Source organism: Pithys albifrons, chromosome 20 (genome assembly GCF_047495875.1).
Source record: "Pithys albifrons albifrons isolate INPA30051 chromosome 20, PitAlb_v1, whole genome shotgun sequence".
NCBI lineage: Eukaryota > Metazoa > Chordata > Aves > Passeriformes > Thamnophilidae > Pithys > Pithys albifrons.
The window spans coordinates 9,353,135-9,380,079 of NC_092477.1; the positions used below are offsets into that span (position 1 = coordinate 9,353,135).

Here is a 26,945-nt window from a genome sequence, read left to right on the forward strand (position 1 = left end):
CAGCAATGTGGCCTTGTTGCCTCAGACAGAAGTGCCCCTTTACAGTGACAGGGCAAGGGCAGCCTCTCCTCTTCATTCCTGGGACACCTCCCCTGCCACGACTGTTTATCTGGCTGAAAACAGCAAGTGAAGGGATCGTGGAGTGTTCCTACAGGTCTTTATAAACAGAAAAGCAGCTCCTGTCTGACCACAGTTGTCTCACTTTCATGTTACACAGACATCACATTTCTCTGCAAACCATATTTAACCTTTTCTTTTTATTTTTCTTGCAAAGAAACACCTTAGAAACACAGCCCACCTTCAGGACGCCACATTTAATTGCAGCTGTACAACAGGACACGCCTGGATTCGATTCCATTTGGAGCTGTGGAATGAAGGGGAGGAGGCCACGATCCCCAAGATCCCTCCCACATTTGCCTGATAGATGGAAACCCTCCTCAGCTGGTTGGGCAGGTCACCCTGACCCCCGGCTGAGGCACTCCAGCAGGTTTTACAGCCAGTGGCTGGAAGGTCCTGGCTTATGTTGGAGTCTGCTGCTTGCCAGGTTTCCTCCGCTTTTTCTTCCTCTTGACCTTGGTGTCCATCCCACTGGAATACTCCGAGCGCAGCATCTCAGCCAGGCGACGTCTGCCGTGGCTCCTCCTGAGCAGGTCAGCCCTGGGCAGAGGGAAGAGCAGAGGGAAGAGCAGAGGGATTAGCTCCCTTCTCCCTGCTGGGTGGGACCCACCGGAGCAGCACCGAGGAGTGACATTTGCGCATTAGCGAAGGAACAGCTTCCTTTTCTTGAGGCTTGATTTGAAATTCTGTCTCATGCAAAATTAGAGATTGTTGTGACAGGTTTTCACAAAGGTGGCAAAATATCGTGCCGTTTTTAAAAGCAAGCCTTTGTTCTGTACAAATGCTCCTGCAGGGGTGGTGGGGAGAAGGAGGAAGGGTATGTGTTGAAGGCTGATGAATGAAGTGACACAGCAGTTTGAAAATTATCAGAATAATAAAAAACCCAAACAGCCTCATGACACTGAACAATGGAAACAGTTTATAAACAGAGCTTAAATCCAGAGCCTGGGAACACAAACCCTGCAAACAAGGGAAAAAACTGAAATGTCAGGAGTGTGAACCCAACAGAGCCTTTTCTTGCAGTGTCCTGCAGCCATCACATGCACCTCACAGCCACGTCTCCAGAGACTGCCTTTTGCAAGGGTGGCTGCATTCTGCCCAGCCCCTGACCTCCAACATGGATCTCCCTGTAGCCCTAAACTCCCAGCTATAAATATAAAAATCCACTCAGCATCTTCCCACCACGAGTTCTGCCACTGTCCTGCTCTATAACCTTGGGCAAATCCTGTCCTCACTTACTGCATCTGTGACCTCTTGTGTGCAGGACCTGTTGGTCCCTGCCATGTTCCCATGGTCCTGGGCACAATAGGGAGTCCACAGTCATTGGATACTCTCCTCTTTATAATCACAGAATGGTTTGGATTGGAAGGGACCTTAAAGCTCATCTTGTTCCAACCCCCTGCCATGGGCAGGAACACCTTCTGTAGAACAGGTTTCTCCAAACCCCGTCCAACCTGGCCTTGGACACCTCCAGGGTGCATCTCTCTGAGCAACTGGTCCTAATAAGGACCTGTAACAGATCTCAAGTACTTATTTCCAGAGAAGTGAACAGAAATCAATCTGTCCCTCTAAGCAACAAGGAGTTGAAGAGCAGCCCCACATCCACACCAATCCTAAAAGTTGACACCTTATAGCACTGCCTCAAGGTTCCCTCAGCAGTCCAAACCCACACAGGGGATTGCAGGAGAAGGAAGCACTTTGGGCTGCAGGAGCAGATCAACCCATTTATTAGGCCAAACGCACAAAGAAGGCAAGGGAAGCCAACTCTTGGCTGTCTGAGGCATTTCCTTGCCTTCTTTTCACACCTTGTTTTGCACCCCTGTGTAGGTTTCATGGCTGGTGTGGGTTTGGAAGGATGGATCAGAATCACACAAAGGATGGTGTGATGGTCACCACTGGAAGTTCCTCCTAGAAGAGAAAGCCTGGAATTCACAGGTGAGAAGACACTGCTATGCTCAGTGTAGCCTCCATTCTCACACTGATCACACAGTCAAGCTCTGCATTCACAGAAGAGCTGGAGACTGGATGTGCCAGAGGAATCAGACCCACCTCACCACAGGATTTAACTCACAGAAACCAAGGCAGAAGGACAGAAACACCTCCAAAGTGGCTGTTGTAGTACAGAGAGAGCCTGTGGGTGCACACACAGCACCAGGCCAAGGTGTGCCCTCCACCAGCCCAGCCCTGCTGCAAAGCCCTGGCAGTGCAAGTGTATCCTCTGCTCAGCCCCTCCATCCCTGGATGAAGTTTCTATTTGACACTTTGCTTGTGTCTCCAAGCATTAACTACAGTAATTCCAGGGTTACCAAGCAACAGACCAGTTTACTTAACAACAGGGAACTACCTGCTGCAGAAGGACAAGGAATCCACCAGTAGCTGCGGGGCTGAGCTGCAGCTCAGCAGGGAGGTTGTCCAACACTTTATTATCAATCAGGTGAAATCGCTGCCCAATTAGTAAATCAATACCCCCTGCTGAGGTGATCAGCTGCACACAGAAAAGCAGGGATGCAGGGAAAAGGGAGGTTTCTCCCTCTAACCCGGGGCCACGAAAATCGATGGAGCTGTGCTATGGAACCTGATTGCTGAGAGAAGAAAAGCAGCTGTCAAGGCCCCGTTTAACCACGAGATGGAAGAGCTACAGGCAACAGCACCAGCCTGCAGTGACAGCTCACCAGGAAGAGTGCACCAGGTCAGGAGCCCTGGCTGGATCCTCAGTCCTGCTGCAGACCTGTGAATTCCCCTCTCTGCTCAGCTGGTGACAGTCTCGGGCTCAGCCAGAGCAGCCCAGGTAACAGTGGCGAGGAAAGGTGCCCTGTGGTTATGAGGCAAAGCCCAGGAGAACACACCAAGACCTTCCTACTCACCCCCTCAGCATCCCTGGGCAAGGTATTTGATCTCTTTGGCTTCCATGTCCCTTCTCCCACCTCCCAGCCCGGAATGGCTGTGCTCTCCCTGCTGTGGAAGGCTGGAGTGATGTTAATGTAGGAGAGCTGTGTGGTGACACTGTGGCAAAAAGCTTCCCAGAAAGGCTGTAAATATAAGATGCATTTGCAACACAGACAGAACCCATGTTCCCATCACTGGATAAACACATGGATTGTCAGCATCTCTTGCTGTGATCTCCTGTCTGGATATCATATTGAGCCCTAATGAGAACACATCATGTTGATAACGGGCAGAGAAACCCCCAGCCCTTTAAATCCCTCCCTCCAAACACAGCAGTCTTTGGGTGGGGAACTACAAACCAGTGCAGCTACTGGGAAGTCACAGGGGAAAAAAGATTCTCTAATGACTGACCCATTCCCAAAGGTCTACAGTGCCAAGATTTCAGCAGGGCTTAAAGGAGCGTTCAAACGGAAGAGAAAATCCTGAGTTTTATTAGTTGGGGGGAAATGAGACAGGAACAGTCACAAGTCAGAAAGTGAAACAGCCTCAACATGAGGGTTAGAAAGAACCTGTCCTTGGACATGAGCAGTTTGACTTCTCTGTGTTCTGTGCAGCACGTTGTGGGTCAGGTGCTGACACAGATGGGATTCCAGGCAGCAGCACCACTGGACTACTCCTTTACACCAGATATGGGATATCAGGACTCCCACAAAGGACAGCTGGGAATTAGTAAGCACTCAGAGGAGCCAGCAGAGATGAGTTAGGACCATTTTCTAACTTCAATCCCTTCAATCATCCCTTCATTTGTAAGCCTTAACCCTTGACCCAAGCACTGCTTTGGGCTTTATGTTCCAGGTACAGGGCAAAAACCAGATCAGCCCAAATGTAATCACATCATTACCAAGGGGAGACAAAGGTGCTTCACACAGCGAGGAGGGGAAGGAAGAGAGCTTGGCATGGCCTGAGAAAGCTCCTCTCTCCTCGTGAGGACAGAGGAAGGAATAAAGACTCAGGTTTAGAGCTGCCTGTGCACATCTGTAATTAAGTTGCAACCTCACAAAAGCTGGTACCAAGAGCCTCAGCAGAGAGACAACACAGAAACAGAGGAACTGTCCCCAGATGACTTTGTTAGATCCTGAAAGCCTGGAAAAGACCAGGCCAGAGACAGAGTTTAAAGAAAAAAAAAAAAGCTCTGTCCTCCTTCAGAAAACTGGAGGAATGAATTTATTTACTCTTTAAACATGAGAAACTCATGAATCTTGCTAAGTACACCACTAAATGATGAAAAGGCAGGAGAGGAGCATTTGGAAGAAAAGGTGTCCAGTGAATGAAAGAGTAAAATGTTTCTTTCCTCTGCTCCAGTTTCCTTCTGCCTGCACCTGCAGAGCTATTCTCAGTCTCTGCTCCCTTTCCCAGCCCACTCAGGAGCCACAGCAGCCTCAGGGATGCTGGTGTTGCCCAACCCTTCACCTCAGAGGAAACCTGAATGACTTGGACTGGTCTCCTTTTCCTGGCTCTCCTGCCCTTTGACTCAGAACTCTTTCCTTTGCTCGAGACTATCAGAAGAGATTCAAGGTATTTTTTCACATCATGGGGAAAAAAGACCCAAAACCACAAGAGGTGAAAATAGCACAGATGCCAAGCCTGAAATCCTCTCTGCTGTCTCCATCTGTCTTCTGCTCTGCCACACAATACCAACTGACCACAAAAGTGCCATCCAACTTACAGGCATCACCTTAAAACACTCAGTTTGAGACCTCCACACACCCTGGGTGATCTGTGGCTTTGTGAGCTCCAAAGTCACCATTCACTGAATTCCACGATCACCAGCAACAGCACAGCAGAGTAACAGGGACTGTGCTGTGGCAAACAAACACTGAACTAAGCTCTGAGGATGTTCCACAAAGCTGAGAGGTTGCGGACAGCTCCAAAGCACAGAGGAAAGAGGAAGAAAAGCACACACAAACTCTTCTGTCTCTATATAATCTCCCATTCATCTCCCAAACATTCCTGAGTAGATCATGAGAATGATCAAGTTTCACCAGGTGATTTAGTTGGATTGCATTTGTTACAACATGCAAACCATGATCCTGGATGTGGAGACTTGAATATTTTGGTGTGCAGGGACCTGGTAACAACAAGAAAACATGTATGACACCATTTTTCAAGTTCATTTCAAAATCCCAGTAAGTGTGTCCCACTGGCACATCTGCAAGCCAAAACCTCCTTCATGCCACAGCAGTGGCACCCAGACATGAATGGTTCCTTGAGTATCCTTCACTGGCTCAGAAGATGCCTCTGCTCATCTTTTTACCTGAGTGAGCTTGTTGCCAGAGGTGTCTCCCTCAACCTGGTTGGCATTGCTGCCTGTCCTTTGTCTGGAGCTGTGTGAGATGCTGCTGCAATGCAGTGCAGCAAGTGTGGTGACCTTTAACCAACCTGCAGCATCTGCAGCAACCAAAGGCTCCCCAGTTGCTCCAGCTGAGGGAGAAGGAGCAGCAGGTTCTGACGCACAGCCCCAGAGCTCATGGTGTGCCTTTGGAGGAGACAGGAGTGGGCTGTTTCATTTATCAGAGAACATTTCAACCTGGATGGCACCATCAATCTGCCTGACAGCATCTCCAACAGCTCCTTGACACCGTGCCAGCACCAGAGCTGGGTTACCTCTGGGCCAAGGCTGCTGCAACACCTGCTTTTTCTACTTACAGTGTTGGATGAACCATCTGCAGCCCATGCAACCCTGTTTGGGTTGGGTTTTCTGCTGTTGTTTTTGCAGAGTGGGGGCAAGAAATCCATCAGCAATCCTACACTGCTCTCGACAGGTCAACAGATGGCCCAGGTCCTCTGTTACCAGCTGAGGCTTGAGAAGATCGAGGAAAATTATTACCCAGGCAGAATGAGCACCAAGCCTGTTCCAGAACACCCAGAGCACCGTGGCCTTCATGCCAGGATGTGCTGAACAGCAAAGCCCACCTTGCCCTGTCCAACTCAACTGTGTTTCAGCTACAAAGAAAGAGGCAAAACCCCCGTTTCACTTTCACTGCCATCCCTTGGTCTTCACCCCATGGAGAAAGGACAAAAGCAGCACTGGGAGAAGGGGAAGCTCCCAGGATTCTTGCTTCTGTCAGGCTCTTTCCCAGTCTAGAGGACAGAATATATTTCAATTACAGAGAGAGAACAGGTTTTGGTGCATACCACACGGCACAGAGGTTTTGCAGCACTATTAACTTGCTCAGAGATGGAGCAAAGGCTCAGTGCTGTGGCCACGGTGGAGCAGGACAGTAATAAAGGGCATTGCTGAGTGCAGATAACAATCAGATGGGTTTTACAACTATAAAACTTTAATTTCATAACAGGACTTTTTTATAACATCATGATGTGGTAAACAGGACTCATCTGTGTCCCTGAACTGCCTTAATGAAGAGTGATGGTGATGTTTCCTTTCACAGCAGCCACGTCTCTAATCTTTGGATCCATCTGCACTCCAGCCCATGGAACACACTCTTACCTGAGCTCCACTCTGCCTTTCTGCAGCAGACTGCCCCAAACCAAGGGAAACTCCCAGTGGGCAGAATTCCAAACTTGCATTTTGACTAATTAAGTGATATTAGGAAAGCTCTAAATGTGCAGGTAAAAACTGGCAGGCAAACTGCTTCTAATGATTAGAGAATTGCTGTGCAGGGAGGCCCAGCTGCAGCCTCCAGCCACAAACCCTGTATCAGTCTTGCCATAATTGTCAGTGCCAAGATGTTCAAAAGTTGAATCAAGGATTTGAGCTGGGAGAGAAGGTAAAAGGCTCTGGGTTTCCACCCTTTGCTGCCTTTTGGCCATGCAAAGGAGGACACACAGGGTTACAAGGTGTATTTCCCAGGAGTTGTCTAATTCTATCTGGCCACTAAATGCTGAAGAATGAATTAACACAATGATCTTGCAGCCAAAACCTTCAGGCCCTGCTGATCTCCATATTCAGAGCAATGGCTCTGTAACATCAATGCCCTCAAACAGAAGTCCCCTGGACACCTTTTCTTGGTCCCACTTTAGTTAAGGGTTGGACTTACACTCTGAAGCATGAGGGGATTTTCACCTTAGTTTTTATATCACTTTCTGCACATGCTGTAGCAACTAATAAATTGTCATAATAAATTCAATCTTTCTGAGCATTTATGGCATCAGAGGTTCCTGCAGCAAGGAGTTCCACAGATTCTACTGAACCTAAAGATTCATCTGTCTTTGTAATGGCTTGAATTCACAAAGAAGGCAAATTAAGTTGCAACTCCTGACTGCAGTGGAACCCTCGGGGGGGACACACCTTCCTGAGTTCAAAAGGAGAGAACAGACCATCACCTGCCACAGAATCCCATAAGAGCCCACTGATCCAAAGCAGCACAGGGATGCATGGTGGAATGGCAATAGGCCTTTGGCATCTGCATTGTGGAGGACTCAAAAGACAAGTCTATTTGGTGTGTCAGTGACTTCCCCTGCACTCTGGAGCTCTGCAGTGAGTGAGGGACAGCTAATCCCTCCATGGCAGTGGGATCAGCTTCCCTGCAGCCACCCTGCAGCAGGAGCACGAGCCCAGACACTCACTGAGCTGATGTGCTGTAACTCAATACACAGTATCTGGTTCGTGTGCTCATCTCTCACCCAAACACAGCATTTCAACTTTCAGAATCATCACGAGCAATTATTTTTCCATCCTCAGAGCTGGTTTTGCAAGAGCCACTTCGGCAAAGGGGGCAGCTGGTTGGCACAAAGAGCTTTTAAAAATACATGGAAGTTTGCATGGGCATTCAGGAGAGGGCTGCCCCCACATTTCAGCACTGAAACATCACACACCTGGCTGCTCCCTCGGACTTGTCTCACCTTCCCCAAGCAGCTCTTGAAGGAGGTGCAAAGCACAAAAGGAGACTTCAAAAGAAATGAAAAGTTTTCTTTGTCCTCTTAAGGAAACATTTAATGATTGCCTTTACCCCACTTTCACCCTGGACTGCCTGTTCTTTATTCTCTAGGCAGGTGCTGAGAGATGAGGCTTTAGTGAGCAGCCTGATCAAAAACAAGTATCGGGTGTTGGCAGACAATGTGTAATACGACAACCAACACTCACAGCATCACGTGAGAAATATAATTAAAAAGATTGCTCTGAGACTCTGCTGTTATAATTTCAAGCCTTGCATTTTACAATTAAAAAACATTTGCCTCCTAAATGGCAGGCTGAATTTTGCTGTCTGCTTTGTCAGCGTGAAATCAAAAGCAATTCTCTAAATTACTGCACTACATTGGATTTATGTTAGTGGAGACTGAATTTGAATTTATATTCACTTTCTCTAAACTACCCTATAAATACTAATATATCCTCTCCCTTTTTTTTTCTTTTTTTAAGCACACACAGAGGAAGTTGGTCAGAAACAAGTTTCACAGGCAGGAACAATTGTTGCACATCACAACTCTGGCTTAACTTCCCAGATGCTCCTGGATTTGAAGGCTGGGGCTCTGAGGAACCCGTGCAAAGTCTGCCCACTTTCCCTGAGCTGCAATTATATGATCCACGTGCAAATGAGCTTTCAAATCACTCTCAGACCATTTGTTCCAACACCTCCACATCCCCCAACCCCACACGTCCTGTGCATAAACTAACTACTGTATCTTGAGCTTGTCTGTGCTATAATGGGATGAAGACTTGGGGAGGAGGAACCCCTTCTAAAAGAGGTTTGTAACAAGAGAAAAAGTAGCTCTAACAGAGCAGCGACATCATAGGAACAGAGAGAGGCTTTGTTACAGGCCAAGTAATCCTGTGACACGCTACTGTCAGTCATAGCTTGACACCCTGCTGGGCCAGCAAGACATCAAAGCCCACCCCATACCATCTTACATGCTCTTTATCAGCTAATCAGGCTATTCTTCCTGAAATAAAGCTCCCTTAAATCCCCTGCTCACAGGGGCATTCCCATCCTGTTGCCCATCTGCTGAGGAGGGTCAGCTGGAGCAGGAGGCAGAGCAGTGGCCTGTCCCTGGTGGCTTTGGAAAGCAGGACAATGCAGGCTCCAACTTTTTATTTTTAAATCCCTTCCCTTTGCATTTTTTTCCACAAGATATGTACATGTGCAGGAGATGTGGCCAGCCCAGGAACAATTATGTGGATTAGTGCTGTAATTGCACAGCTAACGTTTGCTAACAGAGGTTGTAGACACAATTACATGGAAAGAGCCACAACTGATGCTGATAAGGAAAAAAGATTTGCCTCCTTTGAATTATTGCAGTGATTTTACTGGAAAGCCAGAGGTTCCCACCCTGTCATTCCATAAGGGAAGACAGCAAGTCCTTAACATGGCAGTGTCAGGATTATCTGTCCTGTGGAACCAACTCAGAGTTGTCAGGATCACAAGTACTGAGCATCTTCAGCTCCCTTTGAAGCACAGAAGAGGATTCAGGGCTCTGCTCCTCCATCAGGGGAATCTCCAGTTCCTTACACAGAACAGGAGCACCTGGAGCAGCCCTGAGCACACACCAAAGGAGACAGAGCTCCAGCTCTGTGTTTGCTGCGGGTTCTTCCTGGGAGGGATCCCACATGATTTTGCAGAAATGCTTTTGCCAGAACTACTCAAATCTACAGGGAGCAAAGCAGAGGTCTGTAGAAGGATCATTTCTACCAACAAATCTGCCTTTTGATTTACACTCAATTGCTGGAGGAGGCACAACCACCTTGATAAGCAAAGCACACCACAGTGTGTGCCATGTGGTGTTCCCTGGCTCAGGAACATCAGCTTGGCTTACCTTTTTGGTTTTGGTTTGGTTTTCTTCTTTGATCCTGCAGCTGGAAGAGCAGTCAGGTTCTGGGGGGCATCTCTCAGGCCAAAGCTCTTGGCCACGTGACCCAGGTGGAGAGACTTAATGTGGAAGATGTGCTTGAGGTTCCTGGGATAGGTGGTGTAGGCACAAAGGAAAGACTGCAGTGCTGAGGGGAAGGTAAAAGAGAGAGAGTTAATTCTGTTTGCTACTGCATTTTTATATATATACACTTAAAGATTCAGCTGTTCCAGCTGAAAGGACATTGGTCTTGTCCTTTGGGACACCTTCTGGTCAGCAGCTGGTAGAAAAGGTTGGCATGTTAAAAATCTGTGAAGGTTGCATAGTAATAGGACAATCCCAAAAGGAGAAGGGAGGTGCTGGAGAGGTGTCAGGAGCTGAAACAAAGGCACATTAAATTGCATCGGGTTTGCCTCCTGCCAGGAGGCCCCTTCAGCCCTGAAAGGTGATGTTTGTAGCACATCTCACAACAGTCATTGACATCCAATGGCTACAGGTAAGGGGAGAGAGGGAATAGAGATGCAGGGATGAAGAGAGGGAAAGAGAAGCACGGAGATGGCACAGGAAGGCTCCTCTGATATTAGAGTCCCAGTAGTCCATGCATTTTTCACCAGTTACCAGCTAGTCCCTTATAAATATCTGAGAGCCGGATGGATTTCCTGACTCATCAGCACACTGAGAACAGAGCTCACCTTCTCAAAAGGGAAAAATAATAGAACTGTGTGCAAATTTCCCTTCACATCTTTATATTCCTGTAATGCCCTTCCCTCAGGGCTCATTGCTCTAAAGACAATCATCCACTAATATGAACACTACCTCTGCTCCTCCCCAGAACACTCACTACACCCAGGCTGTCCTCTCTGCTCTGGGAATAGAGGGACTCTCAGCAAGGAAACTCTACAGCTCAGAAAATGCCTCCCTTCAATCCCCTGCTGCTCCTCTGCTTGCTAAACCTCCTGTGTCCCCCCAGCCCTCGCTCCAAGCAGCACCTGCATCTTTCTCTGCCTCTCACTCCTGACAGCAGCAAGCTCTAAACTCTCACCTCTCCCGCCCTTGCCTGTTGAGCCACCGGACCAGCAAGTTTGCCCACAGCTTATGTCTAATCTCCTGGCAGCAGCCGGAGATTGGAGTTTATGAACAGTAATAAAAATGTCATTTTAGCAGATCAGCTCCTGGAAGGACCCAGGGAATCCATCAAAGCTCTGTTTACTGAGCAAAGCGAACTCCTTTTCCCAATCGATGAGAAGAAAAGATTGAGTTTTTTGCACCTTCTTCCCAATTTCACAACACTCCTCCTTCAGAGGCACCTGAGCACCAAGAGACCTGTGTTTTCCCAAAAAAGAGAATACTAAATTCCAAATACTCTGGCTCGGTGTCTCATCTAAAGGCCATCCTTCTGAGGCCTTATAAACCAGCTCAAATCTCTCAAAACCCCTGCTCTGCTGCTTTTTTTTTTTCATAAAGTTATTGGTCAAATTCACCTATGAGAGGGTGTAACTCTTCAAAAGGAACAGCAGGAACTTGCTCTCGCTCTGAACTCGGTCCCACTGGAGCTAATAGAGCTGCCTGTCTCTCAGCACCTGGAATGGTGGATACTAAAGATCCTGCTATTGTGGAGCTGAGCTCACCTCCCACAGCCGTGCAGAGAGGAAAGGGCTGCTGGTACCAACTCCCCAGATCAGAGTTAGGGAATCAAAGTGTCAAAGGCTCCACTCTTCCCAAAGTCCTGCCAGACCCAGCTGTGAGTTAGAGCATGGAAAAGCAGAGAGAGCTGCAATGAAATGAAGACCTCTGTGGTTGTGATTCTTTTAAAAATCTTTACTATCAGGTCTTTAGACCTCTCAGTATTGACAGAGTCAGGTTTTCTGGCTTTTATGTGCTATTAGAGTGGCTGGATACTAAAAGCTTTTTTTTTTCTTTTAAAGTTGATTTTTTTTATGATTTTGTGATCAAAGAGACGGAGCTTTATAAAAACAACTCACAGAGACTGGTAACAGAGCTGGTCAGGCCATAATTCATGTGAAGGATTCCTCATCTTAATGTCAAAGCAGCAAAATGCCTGAGCTGTTGCAGTTTTTGCCACACCAACATGAGCCTAAGGCAACACACACTGGCTTGGGGTGGGATTCAGACTTGTGCTCATGTAAGAGAATGGATTTAGATTGGCCCTTTCCACCTGTGCATCCCCATTTTTCTAGAGGAAATCTAAGTGTGGGAAGTCAGAGGGAAAAAAACAAAAGTGCTGTATATGATGGTGGTTTGGATGGGTTGGTTTGTTGGTCTTTTAACCAGGGGACAGGAGGGTAATGAGAGAGGTGACATAACCTGTTCCCTGTGCAGGCAGCTCCCAGCACTGGCCTCAGCCACAGGATAAACCAGGAGGCACATTGGCAGAGTCCAGAGCAGGTGGGGACAGGAGGGAAGGATGCACCAAACCACAGAATCCCAGACTATTCTGAGCTGGAAGGGACCCACAAGGATCACCGAGTCCAACTCTTGAGCCAATGGCCAACACAGGGGATTGAAGCCATGACCTTGGCACTATTTCAGCCAAGTTTTAACCACCAAGCATTGTGCCCCAGCAGTGGTTTCTGCAACTCTGCTGTCCCTCTCCACTCACAGGTGCCGAGGACAGAAGGGATGAGGCAAAGTGCTCAACTACTGGCTGCAAAAGTGGGAAACATGGGTGAAAAGTAAGGTTTGCTTCCTTCCCCTTTCTGTAAGCTCAGTGGCACAAAGGATGGGAGTCTCCAGAGCTGTCCCTGTCCCCACAGCTCCAAAGGAAGCACACAACCCTTTGGGTGGGAATCCTCCACTTCCCAAAAGAGGCTCCACACTTGATCAATTCATCCTTCAGGTAGCAGGGCCCAGCCAGACCCTCCTCATTGCTGATCAGTCAATCAAGTTTGAAGGGCAGCACCTTCACTGAACCATTTGATTTGAGTGTGGAAACCAGAGGCCCCCAAGCCAGAAGGGGAGAGCGGGCAGGGAGCCACTCGCCTTTGGAAAGCAGGGCTGCAGTGCAAACACTGCTTATTAACATTGACTGGGGCAGAAAATGGGGAAAAGCAGCAAAAGAGAGAGAAACAAATGCATCTCTGGCACAGTTTCCAATTGATTGTCTGCCATGAAAGCAAAAGCCAGCTGCCATGTTAATTATTCATGATGCCTGGCTCAGAGGGGAGGGAGAGGGGGCTTATGGAAGCCACTCAGCAGTGGGAAATTTGCATATGTAGATAGCAGAGTTGGAAAAAGAGGTGGAGTGCTCCTCTACAAGATAAATGGGATGCACACCATTCCAGCATTTCCTGATGTGTTTTCTGGACTTCTTGCCTGTGGCTCAAGAAGTTATTCATGCTGAGGTCAGCAACAAGTGGGTGTGTGCACACAGTGACACTCACTGTGCACAGAGAAACCACAGAGGTTGTCCAGGTGTGACCACAGGGGTTGTTCCTGTCACAGGCACCTCAGAGTGTGCATGGGGGTACAGGAAATCCCAGGGGAGCAGCAGGAAGTTCATCCATGCAGAATGGATTATGATCATATTAATCACATGCTTTGAGGGTGTGGATTTAAAATCACAGCTATAAAGGTAATTACACCAGTCAAGCAGAGCAACACACCTGAAAACAGGTGCAAGCAGCTTGTGTAGCACATTCCCAACACTTTCACTGTAGGAGAAAGGTGTTTCAAAGCCCCCAAGGCATTAAAATCAGCACTGCAGCAGTTGGAGGTGGGGTGAGAAATCAGCCCAGTGAATTGCAGTGGCAGGAGGAGAGCAAAGAGTGAAACAGCAGAATTTCAAATGCTCTGCCCATCAACACAGCCACACATCATTAGAAGCATTGCAGAATAATTTGGGGTAAGCAGGCAGTCACAGCAGGTGCTCTGGTTATTCTGCTATGCCATCACCTAATAAGTGAGTACAACATTCAGAAAAAACCAGCACCTCTGACCTCTTGAGCAATCACTTCTCAGGATTCCAAATAATTCTCTTATCTTGAGAACAGTCCTCCTTTCTCCAGTTTCTCCAGGCATTGTACAGCTCAAAGGCCAATTTCCCCATTTGGTTTTGGACCCTTTAGAAGGTGATTTAAGTAGTTTAGCACACAGGGCACAACTGTACCACACCTGTATGCACATGCACACAGCAGGTACAGGGAATGGTAAATGGATGCACACCATTAAAATCCACCTCATCAGGACCCCTCTCAACTGGAAATGCTGCAGAATTGACATATCAGGACTTCTGCACAAGCTTAGAAAGAAGAACTTGACTCAGATCAAAGTGACAAATGAGGTAAAAAAGAAAACATTCAGGAAGGCAGACATGTGGGAAGAGGAGACTTAAAAAAGGGGAAAGGCTCTAGTCCTAAATACTATGAGCAAAAGTGGCTTTGCATAAAGAATTTGTATTTTGTGGGCTCCTCTCAATAACTCACAGTCAAATTCCAAGTATTTGCAAGGAGCTCTGGGGTTCCCACATTCCCTTCACAACAGCTCTTCAGTTCTCAGGTGCAGCCACACCAAACACAACAGCACAGGTAAAGGGCTGCTCACACTGCACCACCTTTTTGGCTCCTCTCTGGTGACTGCTTAGTGTTTGTTTTCCTACCACATCCCTGGCAAGTTTTTAATCTTTCCCTCATATCCATCTTCCTCTGAATCTCCCAAACTGACAGGCAGAAGGGAAGAGTCTCTTACTCTGCTCAGTGACAAGTGCTGTGTATCCTGCTTGGCAAAGATGGGAGATCAAGCCCCAGATTTGCATGGAACTACAATCATTAAATCCACCCCAGTTTCTCTTCTTCCTGCCTTTCGGAGTTGTTGCCCTCTCTCATTTTTCTCCCACAACCACCTCCACTCTTACATCCTTGCCTGTTAAGAGTTGTTCCCAAGGCATCCTGTCTTACAGGCTTCAAATCCATCCCTGGTGTGAACTGCAGGCATCTGATGGGAATTGCACCAGGATGTGGTGGAGTGAGTCACCCATCCCCTTCCCAGCACGACACACACTTTCTGTTCCCTCCTGTGATTGGGTCAGAGCCCTTGGAAGTCAATCCCCCCAAAAGCCAAGATTAAATCTCATTTGCACGTAATATGGGAACGCAAGAAATTACCATTTAATATCATCCCAAAGCCTTCTGGGCCCGTCTCAACCCCCCGCAGAGCCCGACGGGCCCCAAAATGTTTCTGCCAGGCCTTTTCCCTGAAGCTCCTCCCCAGAAGCAAAGGTTGGCAGCTCCTCTGAGCCCTCCTGGAGGAAGAGGAAGGAATGACACTGACCTTTCTTTGCCCACCGGACAGTCCCCTCACTGGAGTGCACGTAATCCTCGAATTTGCTCTGCAGGACCGTGGCCCTCTCCCGAACTTCCTGAGGGTTCCTGCCACAGGATTTCTGCCAGGGAGGTGGGAGGATTAGAGGAAAGAGAGAATTTGAGTCAGGAATAATGAAGCAGTTTACAATAGATTTAATAACAGTAAAATCACACAGTAACTACCCAGGGGCCAACAAAGGTAATCCTCTCAATATTACTAGAGGAAAAAAAAAAGCCAGATAAAGATGTTAAAGTCAGAGCAGCCAGTGAGTGCTGTGTGGTGGGGAGAGCAAATCAGTTTTAATTTTGTGTTTTCTAACATCCATCATGTATCTTTTTTATCTTTTCCCCTTCCTTTTTTTATCCCTTTCCTTTTTATGTTTTTTTTTCCCAGGTTCAAAAGGCCAGATCCCACTGCTTTGTTTCCACTGGAGTTACTTGGAGTAACTCCCCCCAGTTGATGTTGGAAGTTCCCCTGTCCACTTCCCCAGAACACCTGGACTGTTCCTGGCACTTGTGGGGCAGGAGATCCATGAGATCTACATTCACCCCCAAGCTCCAGAGAAGAGACCAAAGGCAACTAAATGAACTTCTCATGAATTCCTTCATGAATTTCTACATGAAACTTTCCCATTGTCACACTTGACTGTAGCTGCCACCACTTGGCTCCTCTAGAAAAAGACAGCAAAGGCATGACAGAATAAACTTCCTCAGACCAAAAGGACAATTCTGCATGTGCTCAAGGCCTGCCTGGGATCAGACTGCAGGATGCAGTTCAGGAAATGGAAAACAAACATTCCTGGGAGCAAGCTGTTACTGGGAGAAGAGAGGCTGCCTCCCTCCCTGAGGTACCCAGGCAGAGAAAGGAAATGTGGACCAGAAAACAAGTGAATTTTTGATGGAAAGTTGACAGCAAAGCCAGGCATCCATGGATGCAAACCTCTCCCAGAAAGGAGCCAGAGTTCTCAAATACTACCCAGACAGAAACCAGCATCCAAGCCAAGGAGCGCCAGACCCAAAGCAGTAACTTGATCCTGTTCAACCCCCTCATCTGACCAGGGCTGATTGACAGCAAACATCCAGCTCCCAGGACCCTGGAGGAGGCCTGTGCCAAGGCAACAATCCTGCTGTCCCTCCCTGGCAGATCTGCATGTTAATGCTGCAGACCCCTCCTTCCCCCAGCTCTGCACTGCTGCCAGTCCAGAGCAGCCACATCCCACCAACACCACAAACCCCGGGGTCACCCACACAGAATGTTCTGCTCCCACACCTGCCACTCTACACCCAACAGCAAATGTGCCCAGAGAGACCCTGAATGTGGCCTAAATTCCCTGCACAGAGCCCTCTCTGGAGCTCAGGATCCCACAGTTTTCAGGCACTGGGTTATTCTTCAATAAAGCAAATGTACCTGGGGCCTGGAGCTACTGCTCACTCACCACCTGGAACTGCCCACCTGCATCTCCAAGGAAAACTGTGGGTATTGGAAGGTTATGTGATGTCTCCCAGATTTCTGGTCTCTGCTATCTGTCTCCTGATCTACTCAAGAAAGACTCACAACACAGCTCACAAAGTCATTTAGGTTGGAAAAGACCTCCAAGATCATCAAGTCCAACCTCTGACTGCTCATGACTTTTGTGAGCTGGACCATGGCCCTGAGTGCCACATCCAGTCATCCTCTGAACACCCCCAGGGGTGGGGTCTGCATCACCTCCCTGGGCACCCCACTCCAATGCCTGACAACCCTTTACAGGAAGAAATTCTTCCTGGTGTCCAACCTGACCCTCCCCTGGTACAACCTGAGGCTGTGCCTTCCATCCTATCACTTTCCCTGGGAGCAGAGCCTGACTCCCACCTGGCTCCACCCTCTTGTCAGGGAATTGTAGAAAGCCAGAAGTCCCTCCTGAGCCTCCTTTTCTCCAGGCTGAGCCCTCCCTCATATGATTTACCCCCCAGACCCTTCCCCAGCTTTGTTGCCTCTCCGGACACGCTTCACAGACGCCTTTGAGTCTGATTTAAGGTGTGCCTGTTGCTCAGCAGGGACAGGGCCCTCTGCAGAGGTTTCCCAAGGGCCAGGTGCAGGTGGCTGCCTCAAGTGGACACTGTAGCTGTGACTAACAACTTTCCACTGCCGTGAAACATAAAACTTCCCGGCCCCGCCTGCTCCTCCCGCCCCAGCCCTCTCCTTTTGTTAAGCCTCCTGGCAGCACCAAGTGTCACCTTCCCAGCGTTTTTTAATATGAATGTGAAATTAGTGAGGTTTGCCCTTTCCCCTGGCGGACAGAATCCTCTGTTATTAAAAAGTAAAGCACTTTAATAATGAAAACTTTTTCTCTTTTTCCTGTGTTTTAACTGTTTAAAATTAATGAGAAGGGCATAACGGTTGTCAAAGCGATATTGAAAGCCGGGTAGCCAGGACCGAATAAGCACGAAAATCCCTCCAGAGTGTTAAATAAACAGTGCTTCAGCCCCCTCTGAATCCCTGTGTTGGTTATTGTATACATTCTGTAACAGCACTCAGAATAGATCTGAGCACCAGGGAGGCAGAAAGGTTTCAGAATTCCAATAAAGGCCTCAAATTAAAGACAGCCTGGTGCGAATTCCAGGAGAAAATTAAAGAGACCTCAAGCTTAAGTGACAGGTGACTTGCTTCTGTGTCACAACTGTCAGGGGATTTAGTGATAATATGGCAATATATTACAAAGGACTTTTCTTATTCCCCCCTTTAGGTTTCAAAATGAGGCATCTCTTCTTCCTGGTGCTGGGGGAAAATAAAAAAAAAAAAAGGAAGACAAAAATGAGGGATAAAAAAGTAGGTGCATAATTTCCAAAGTGTGAGGTCAGTCCAAGAGATATAAATAAAAAAGGGGAAATGGTGGGAAACAATGTCCTCAGAAAACAGCTTCTCCCCTCCTCCCATCTCCACCTTGTCTTTTATCCCCTTCAGCCCCTCGAGACAGATCTCATTTTAAAATTGCACCCTAATGGGCATGAAAAAATCCCTGTGTTTGATTCTGGCCTTCCAGGGAGGTTCATCTAAAAAAAAAACAAACCCCAAACCACCCCAAAAATAATAATAGAAAAATAAATCTGAATTTAACAGTGACTCAGAGGCAAACTGTGAAAGCAAAACCTGCCCACGGTGTGAGTGTCTGGACAGATCAAACCAACCAGAGCCACTGGAAGGGGAGGGAAACCATCCCATGTGCTTTCCTCACACAGGCAAGCTCTGATCCTGCTTGTACCTTGGTTTGGGTGAACAGGATAATTAATTTGAGATCTTACACATTTTTCCAAGATAAAAGCCTGCCCCAGAGGTTTGCTTGGTCTGCTCCCCATATAAATTTGTTACATCTGTTAAAAAGAGGTATTATTGCCACTGTGGAGAAATAGTGGGATAGGAGAACTTCCTCTGCCTTCTTGATTCCTTGAAAGCCTGTTCTGACAGACCCCAAACCACTGGCACAGTGACTGTGGTCAATAACAGTATTTACAGGCTAAAAAGAAGGGAAGCAAGGAAGAAAGTCTGGTGCAAAATTACCAAACCAGTTCAAGACATCAGGAAAACTCCCCCAAATGCCAACTCTGCCAGGAAACCACATGGGCTTCTGTCAGAAGGAAACTTCCAGTGATAAAGATGGTTTTAGGTTTGAGAGACTGGGTAAGTACTGAAAACTTCTGATTTCATTAAGAGAATATGATAATGAAAAAGGAATTGAGACACAAGACTGAGGTAGAAAAGTTTGTCCTTAAAGCAGTTAAAAAAAAAAAAAGAAAGAGATGGGGAGGAAAAAAACCCCACTAAAAAGCCTGGCTGTAACATCTCCTGCTTCCATTACACTTCAAAACAAAATGAAGGATTTTGTTTTAATAACAACTTTTTACTAACCTACACACACCTTCTCTAGAACTCACCAAGTCCCCCTGCCCCCCTCCATAAAAGTTGAAAGATCAAATTTATTCTCTTTGTAGGCAGGTGAACATTCACACGCCCAGACATAGCCACATATATATTTTATATACCTAAATATAAAATATACATTTTACAGGCACTTCAGCTTGCTCCCTGGCTGCACAGAGAAGCCCAAAAAATACATGTTCCAATGTGGTACTTATAATGGACTTGAGTTGAGGCAATGAGAACTGAAGAGCATTATAATGAGGTTCCTGTGTGCACCTATAATATATACATGACTCAGTGCAAGCAGAGCTGAGCAGCAAAGCTCACACTCTCTCCAATGGCAACATCACAACTGCATCAGGCTCAGCTCCTCGTGACGCCCCCTCAATCCCCCTCTGTCCCATGCAATGTCCCACTGAATTCCCAGCTTGTTGTACAGAATTTAAGGGATTAACCCCCCTGAAAACTTGGAAAATGTCTCTGCAGCTTCTAAGGCAGCACTGCTGACCACTCAGAGCCTTGATGGCAGTAAAACACAGAGCCCCCAAACAGAATGATGCCTTGATTGTATTTAATGTATTTCCCAAGGGTCTATTTTATATTGTCAGAACTGCTGTAATTTCATCACATAGAATTTTTTCCATAAACTCCATTCCTCACTCCCAATCCTTTCAGATTCTGAGTCACACAAAAACTGGTTACTCTGTGTTTGTAAGTTCCTGCAGCAGATTAAGACCCTCCTACAGCCACAGTGGATGTGTCAGAGCCTCAGTGAAGCCAAGAGCAAAATCCCATTTGCTTTGATGTCAGAGGGAAAAGAGGAATTTAATCCCACCTTTGAGTGCAAGTGAAAGGAAGCAGCTCCTTCTGTGCCACCTCCGTGCAGCACCTGCCATGGCAGCTGAGCCAGCCCAGGGCAGCAGCTCCTTCCAGACAGGGCTTGGGTTCACAGGTTTTGAAGGAGAGGGAGAAAGCCAAAAGGAGAGTATTGAAAAAAACCTGTGCTTGAATATGTAGAATGAAATACCAATCTGAGCAGTCTTGGTAGCAAAGAGGCTTGTTAGATTTTTATTGCTGTTCCAAAGGCTTCTTCTCCTGCCACTGTTCAAAATTTATTTATAATTTCCTGGAAGAAAACACGTTCTCTTTTTTGCCCACTTTCCATGAAAGAACACTTGCCCTCAAGCCCAGGACAGATAATATTCTGTCCCATGTCAGCAACATATTAAAGTGCAATTCCTGCATAAATACAACTGGTGAAAAACTCTCCAAAGGAAACCCAAAGTCACCTCCCTATCAGCACATTTGGGGGAAAAGTATTTGTACACAGAGGAACCATTTAAAATAATTTCTGCATTTACAAAGCACAACTAAACTTTTACACATTTGCTGAGTTAAGAGGTCATATCCTGAGCACGATCCAAACATTTAAAGTGTTGTAGGCATTGCAGGGTGATTTCAGCCACGAGCTGTAGTGGTGGAGCAGAGCTTTAAACAGGAGCTGCACTTCAGCCAAGCTCAGATGTGGCTTTCTGTGAGCTACAGGCTGTGCAGGAACACTGAACACCTTTCCAAAGTGTGTTTACCAAGAATACCACGGCCAGCCCCAGGAAACAAGGCGGCTCATCCATGGTGTAACTGAGAGCACGAGCTGCAAAACAGCTCCAGCAGGAAAAAAGAGCTGCTGCATCATGCCTGACACATTCTTGACTTCCATTCAAAGTAGGGGTTCTTGGAGGATTTAGTTTGCCAGGATGCAGCAACGCCCGAGACATCAATTGCAAATGACTGAGTTCTGTGAATGAGCAACTTGAAGGCAGACCCAAAGCTTGCCCAAGTCAATAAAAAGGTGCCTGTCAACCCAGGGAGCTTTGGTTTAGGCTCCAAGTAAATCCAGATGATAAAAAACCCCTTTGTAACACATCACCAAATACATTTTCCTTATTTCTTTGGAGAAATTTAGTGCCATTTGTCATCTCCAAGAGAATTTTAGTGCAGAAAACCCAGGAAGAATAGAAACATTGAGGGGGAAAAGCCCAAAGTTTTTGCAGCCAGAAGCCTCTAGTGCCAGTTATAAATATATATGCTGAAGAGTCAGTAAGCAACTGCTTTTTGGGGACAACAGTTTAAAGACTGGGAAATGGTCTGTAAGTATTTGGACTGCCTGACATCATGGCTATACCAATCCTTGTGTTGCAAAGACAGAAGGTAAGGCAGGAATACTTGTGATGTTTAACTGGGAAATAAAAACAGAGCAGTTCCAGATCAGCAGAGCAACTCACCTTGTTCCCTGCTCTGTGCAACTTGAAGCGATTGTCTTTCATGAGGCTGGTCAGCACCTTCTCCATCTTCATCTCTGAAACACTGAGGCAACAAAGACAAAAAATTACTGTTTCTCCTACGAGCCAGAGACTGGAAACACAGAGCAAAAAGATTGAGATTTACATGTTCAGCTTAAGAATTTATCCCTGGAATTCATGAGGTCTTAGCCCAGACACTCCCCCAGTAACTCTCAAAGTGTAACTTCTGTAAAATCTTAGCCCCAGCTAATCTGGTGCTTTCACACAGACACAGTTTCACCCCCAATCTTGTCACTTGTTCTAAGTCACCAACACACACTCCAATTCTAACAGAGCACCAAAATAACTGAGAGTGCACTTTTAGTTCACTGAAAGTCTCCTTGGCTCTCCACCAGAGGAACTGATTGAAGAAAAAATTTAGGCCTTTAATTACACTTCCATTATCTTCATAACTTTTCTTTGCTCGTTCTGAGAAGCACCAAGACAATCTGGAACCATTTTCCACTAAAAGAAACTCAAGGCAGAGTTGAAGCAGCTCATAACATTAATGCTTCTTGTAGATCTGCTTTGTAGCTCTAAAGAATAAGATCTGTAACCTCGACTTTGAACCAAGAAGTGCTCAAACATTTCCTTGTACATCCAATGCCATGGGCAGGGAGCTGACGGTGTCTGCATTTGGTTGTGAGAGACTGACTGTGACACACACACAGAGGGACTGGAAACTCTTCCACTTTGCTATTTCTAGATCTTCTCTCTCACCATTTAGCCTCCAGAACCTCTGGAATAAGAGACCCTCAACCTTCATTCAAAGAATAGAAATGCTTTGCTGTTTACACACACTTTTTTCCATCCATATTAGAGGGGAAATTATGAGCTAAAACTAAAGCTGTGTAAAGACACAGCTCTTTCCTCTCATATGACCCAGGCTCAGAGGGTAACAATAAAATCCCAAGTCTCTTTTCCCATCAAGCCAATTCTCCTGCAGTTTCCTTCCTTCTGGTCACATCATCTCTCTTTCCCACAAGATCTGCATCATTCCAGCTCCAGGTTACCTTCATGAGTGAAAGCTCAGAGACACTTTCCGATGGACACACTCACCCTCCAATTCATTTATAGCCTCAAAAGCCACCTCTGGCACCACATGCACGGTTTGATTTTCTTCCCTGTTCTGAGAGCTCACCTTCCCTCTCATCTGAAGTGCAAAGCCAAAGCTCAGCCCATTAGGGACCCCACAGCACTTTTTTTTTTACATACAGGAGCCTCAGTCAGCTGTCCTAGCCAGGCTTCACACTGGGCATTTATTTTCATTCTGTCGACTCACATTCCTCCTGTAGATTCAACCAGATGATTTATTCTCCAGTCCTGCCTGCAAGACACTGCTGGGCACTGCCATGGCCCAGATATGGAAATGCTTACAAACCTGCTTCATTTCCAAGCCAACAGTCCTACTTAGAGGGGCATTTACAGGAGACCAGGAATTCTTTGTCCTCTTTAACACTGTCTTATGGGGCACACACACACCAGGTGACAACACAGGAACAGCTGTGCAGCTCCAGGCCATTAATATTACAGCTGCATCCAAACTGGGTCCCATTTCCAAGGGGATTACTCAGATTATAAAAGCTGAAGTTTGTGGGCCCAGTTTTTCAGTAATGGGCAAAGGTCATTTCTAGAAAAAATTCTTTCCCTTTTAATACCAGAATAAATCATAAATGCACAGAAGCCAAGGGGTTCATTTGGGATTACATGAACCCAAGGAAGAGAGAAATCTTTGGGGTCCAACAGCTCTCAGATGGTCAGAAAGATGCCTGTGGTTTCTGAAAGGCAGAACTGCTGATATTCTTCAATTTGTAAGGAAATTATAAGAACAAGGACATCTCCTGTCTTTTCACTCAAAGCTCTCTGAACACCTGGTTAGCAGGACTGGATGAATCTTTGCCATCCTGTGTGACACCGATCCTCGCCTGCTCCCCAGTCAGAGCCAAAAATACATTTACTTTTGCAATTTGCCTTTGCAGCCTCAGCCAGCTCCCCACTACAACATGAGGAAAGGAAGAGAGATGGTCCAGAGGCACAGCCACCCAGCCTGGAGGGGACAGGTCCTGTATGGGAGACCATCCCCATGCTGTGCACCTGGGAGATTCCTTCGCAGAGGATGCAGAGAGAGGGGGGAGCGCTGGGGGAGAGAGGGAAACGGAGCATAAAACGACAACCAAGGGTTTCTCTGTTTGGTTTTGAGAAGTATAACAGTAAATTAAAACATAAATGGCAATCACTTAAGCAGGAGAAAAGCAGCCTCCCCCTCCCCACCCCCGCCAAGGGTTGCTTTGACGCTGCTATGAATGAAAATGTCAAACCTTTGACATTGATTTGTCAGAGTTGTCACCCCCTCTCCGATCCTCCCCTCGCCTGGCGCGGCGCCAGCGCTGCCGAACAGATCTGTGTGCTGGTTCCCAGCGGGGAGCAGCCAGGGGAGCAGGGGAGGGGGCCCAGCACCGCCAGAGAAGGGAGAGGAGCGACTCGTGCCTTCACGGTGATGCCTCTTCCTTTATAAATTAGTTAGGCCGCTGTTAGGAGATAAAGAAATTATCTGATAGCTGTCGAGGCAGGCGCTGCTAGATTGCAGCTGAAGGGACTAAAAGAGACATAAAGGAAGGGAAAAAAGTGAACCTCACAGACTTTCTACTGTTTCTTGCCTCCTCCCTTTGAAGGAAAACCTGTTAGTTGCGCTTGGAGCGGAGGCAGAACATTTTGGAGCCTAATCTTTCAGGAAAGAAAAAGAGGAAATGCAGAGCAAACAGGAGTGTGTGTGTTCTGCACACAGGAATCTGCAGCTGGGGAGAGGAGCCACCACTTCAAGCCACACAAAGCCGGAGCAGAAAGTTGCAGCGAGAGGAATGCAGCTTCCCTGAGCTCCAGTGGGAATTACTGATCTCAGCAGAGCCAAAGTGAGATCGTTTTGGCAAAGGCTGACGCTGCTTTTCCACACTGGAAGCCAAGGAGAGGCTTCAGGTACCGGTGAAAATTAATTGCGAGCGATTTCCAATTTCAAAGGCAGTCATCTCTAATTCCGAAGTGCATTTTCATCCAGGAACAAAGCCACGTCTGCTCTCATTACTTCCGACTCTCAACATTCCTGGACTTACTCCCATGCATGCTGGGGTGGGTGGAGGGGTTTAGGAAAAACTCTGGGTCAGATCCTCATCTGCTGTAGAGCAGCACAGCACCACTCATTTACACCAGCTGAAGGCTGCAGGGACCCATCTCATGCTTTGTCTTCCTCAAAATACATATTTTATGAAGTATTTACATTTCAATAAACTCAGCGGGAATTTCATTTTAAAAAAGAAGGGGAAAAAAAACCCCAACAAATTAAAAAAAAATTCACAACACACACACTCATCCTCATCAAAAACCTAAGAGATTTAAAAATTAAGCAAAGAATAATAATAAAAAAAAAACTGTAAGAATGCAAACTCCAGTAACTTGTGCAGACCAAGTCAGAAGCTACAAAGACTTGGGGTGAAGAAACAGAAATGAGCAGTGCTCAAGAGGCTCAGTGACAGTCCAACACATGCTGTCTTTCTCCCTCGCACTGAATTAAATTGTCAGGATTATCACCATAATGCTCTGCTTATGAAGGGTAACGGCAATTTGTGCTGATGGCACTTGCTGCCTTCAGCTCCAAGCTGCCTTCCTGCATCTCCTCTGCAATTCATCAGCTCCCTGCTCTGTCCTGGTGCCCCTTCCATGCAGGAAGAGCAGAGGCCACATGGCTGCAAGGGGCCATCACACGCTTACCTTCCTCCTTCTGAGGATGGGGGTCAAGCAAGGCAAATTACACTCCTTTTTTGGCCAGCCCTTTATCTGCAGGGCAGCATGTTTTATATGAGGAACATAAAACAAACAAACAAGAAAAGATGATCCCCAGAGTTGTTTGGCTTCAAAAAGTGAAGGAAAAATAAATTCACATAAACCTCTCTCTGCTCATTCAGAGCCTTCTACACATTCCTGGAGACCATGGCCAGCTCAACAACAGGTCCCCTTAGCAGAGGTAATTACCAGCCTGAGCAAACTTAAACTTGTTAAAAACCAACAAAATTGGATAAAAGGCATGAAGATTTAAAATAAAATGGAGGGAAATTTCCCTATCTTTCCCCTTACACTTCCAAAATATTATAAAATAGAAAAACAGAACTTTCCACTTGGAGTTAAAAATTCACAATTATGTGGGATTTCACCTTTAAATGTCAGTGCTGTTTGTTACATGAAAAAAACCCCTGTCAGCTTAGCCTTCCATGTCTTGCTGGTGTCTGCTTAATAGATAGTTACCTGGGATGATGGATGGCTCTTTGTTAGACCACTAAATGGCTCACAGCCTAGAATATGCCTGTATTTACTGCCAACAATTGTTTGTTTCAAGGATGCAAAACCAGATTCGATTCCAAGCAGCTCCACCCGACAGAAACACAAGAAATAAAAGGGAACTAATTTGTGCATGAGTTTACAGGGCTCCATCAACACTGGTACAACACTGAAGGGACTCTGGTGATGTTCTCAAACGCTCAGAGACAGCAGTGCAGGGAGCAGGGGGAGGCACTGACACCCTCTGAGGAGGCTCCAGACCCACCAGCACTCCTGCCTAGCAATGTGAGCAGCCAGCTGTGGGTTTTCCCCACAAAATGACCATTGTGCAAGCAGAGCTGGACTGAGCTCATCATGTGTTGGCCACCAGGTATACCCCACTGCACACTGGGCAGGTCCTTACCAAGCCTGGCTTGCTCTCCTTGCTGTCCACTCCCAAGTCTAAGCTAGAGCTGATGTAAAAGAAGCTATCCCAGGCTTGGAAGCCACCCCACCTTTGGTCTGCAAAGTCCACCCTTCGTTTTTGTCTTTCAGGACTGTCACAAACCACCTAAACAACACATCTTGGTTGATAAGCCCGCACCTCCCCAGCAACTCCTCCACCAGATTCCTCCCAAAAAACAAGCCCAACCTCTGGTAAGCTGGTACCACACAGGCAGATGCCCAGGGAGCACCTCACAGGCTTGTTTGACTTGTGATCTCCACATGGCCATGATTTGAACCCAGGGCCAGACAGAAAACAATGGAGTGACAAAGATCCCAACTATGGTCTCCTCACCACACACACACTCACTCACACACAACCTGTCAGGCTGATGATTTCCACACACTTCCCTCTTCTCCTTCTGCTAGTCTGGGGCCAGTCCCGGATCACAGGAATTAATAAATTCTTATTAAACCCTGCACGAGACGCAGTCCCGCTGCAAGTGCCAGGGCAGGTTAATTAGCGAGGACGAGCTGGAAGTTTTGCTGGTGTTTCTGACTCACTTAATCCTGTGAGCAGCCAGCAGGCTGACATAGGCTGCCTCTGAGGGGGCCAGCACCAGCAGGCTGCTCCCGCCGCAGCCGATGCGCGCCGTCCGCCCGATCCGGTGGATGTACTCGGCAGGCGAGGCCGGAGCGCTGCACTGCAGGAACAGGGAGAGAGAGGGCAGGGGAAAGGAGCAATTAACAGGGCATAGTGTGGTAATTATAAACCAGACACTCACCCTGCTTGCCTTGAGACAAAAGGGAGCTCAGCACACCCCATGGAATGGG

The 26,945-nt window shown here is 47.0% G+C and overlaps 1 protein-coding gene across 1 annotated transcript in view; it reads right to left on the reverse strand.

The window, feature by feature from the left end:
- Positions 1–238: 238 nt before the first annotated feature.
- DDX31 (DEAD-box helicase 31) overlaps positions 239–26,945 on the reverse strand; it is a 46,720-nt gene continuing 20,013 nt past the window's right edge. Inside the window, exons 16-20 of the mRNA XM_071574109.1 lie at positions 26,676–26,815; positions 21,306–21,387; positions 15,094–15,205; positions 9,775–9,955; positions 239–657 (exon numbers count right to left, since the gene is read on the reverse strand). Of these exons, the coding sequence (XP_071430210.1) occupies positions 519–657; positions 9,775–9,955; positions 15,094–15,205; positions 21,306–21,387; positions 26,676–26,815 (654 nt within the window). The 3' untranslated portion in view covers positions 239–518. The remainder of the gene's footprint in view (positions 658–9,774; positions 9,956–15,093; positions 15,206–21,305; positions 21,388–26,675; positions 26,816–26,945) is intronic.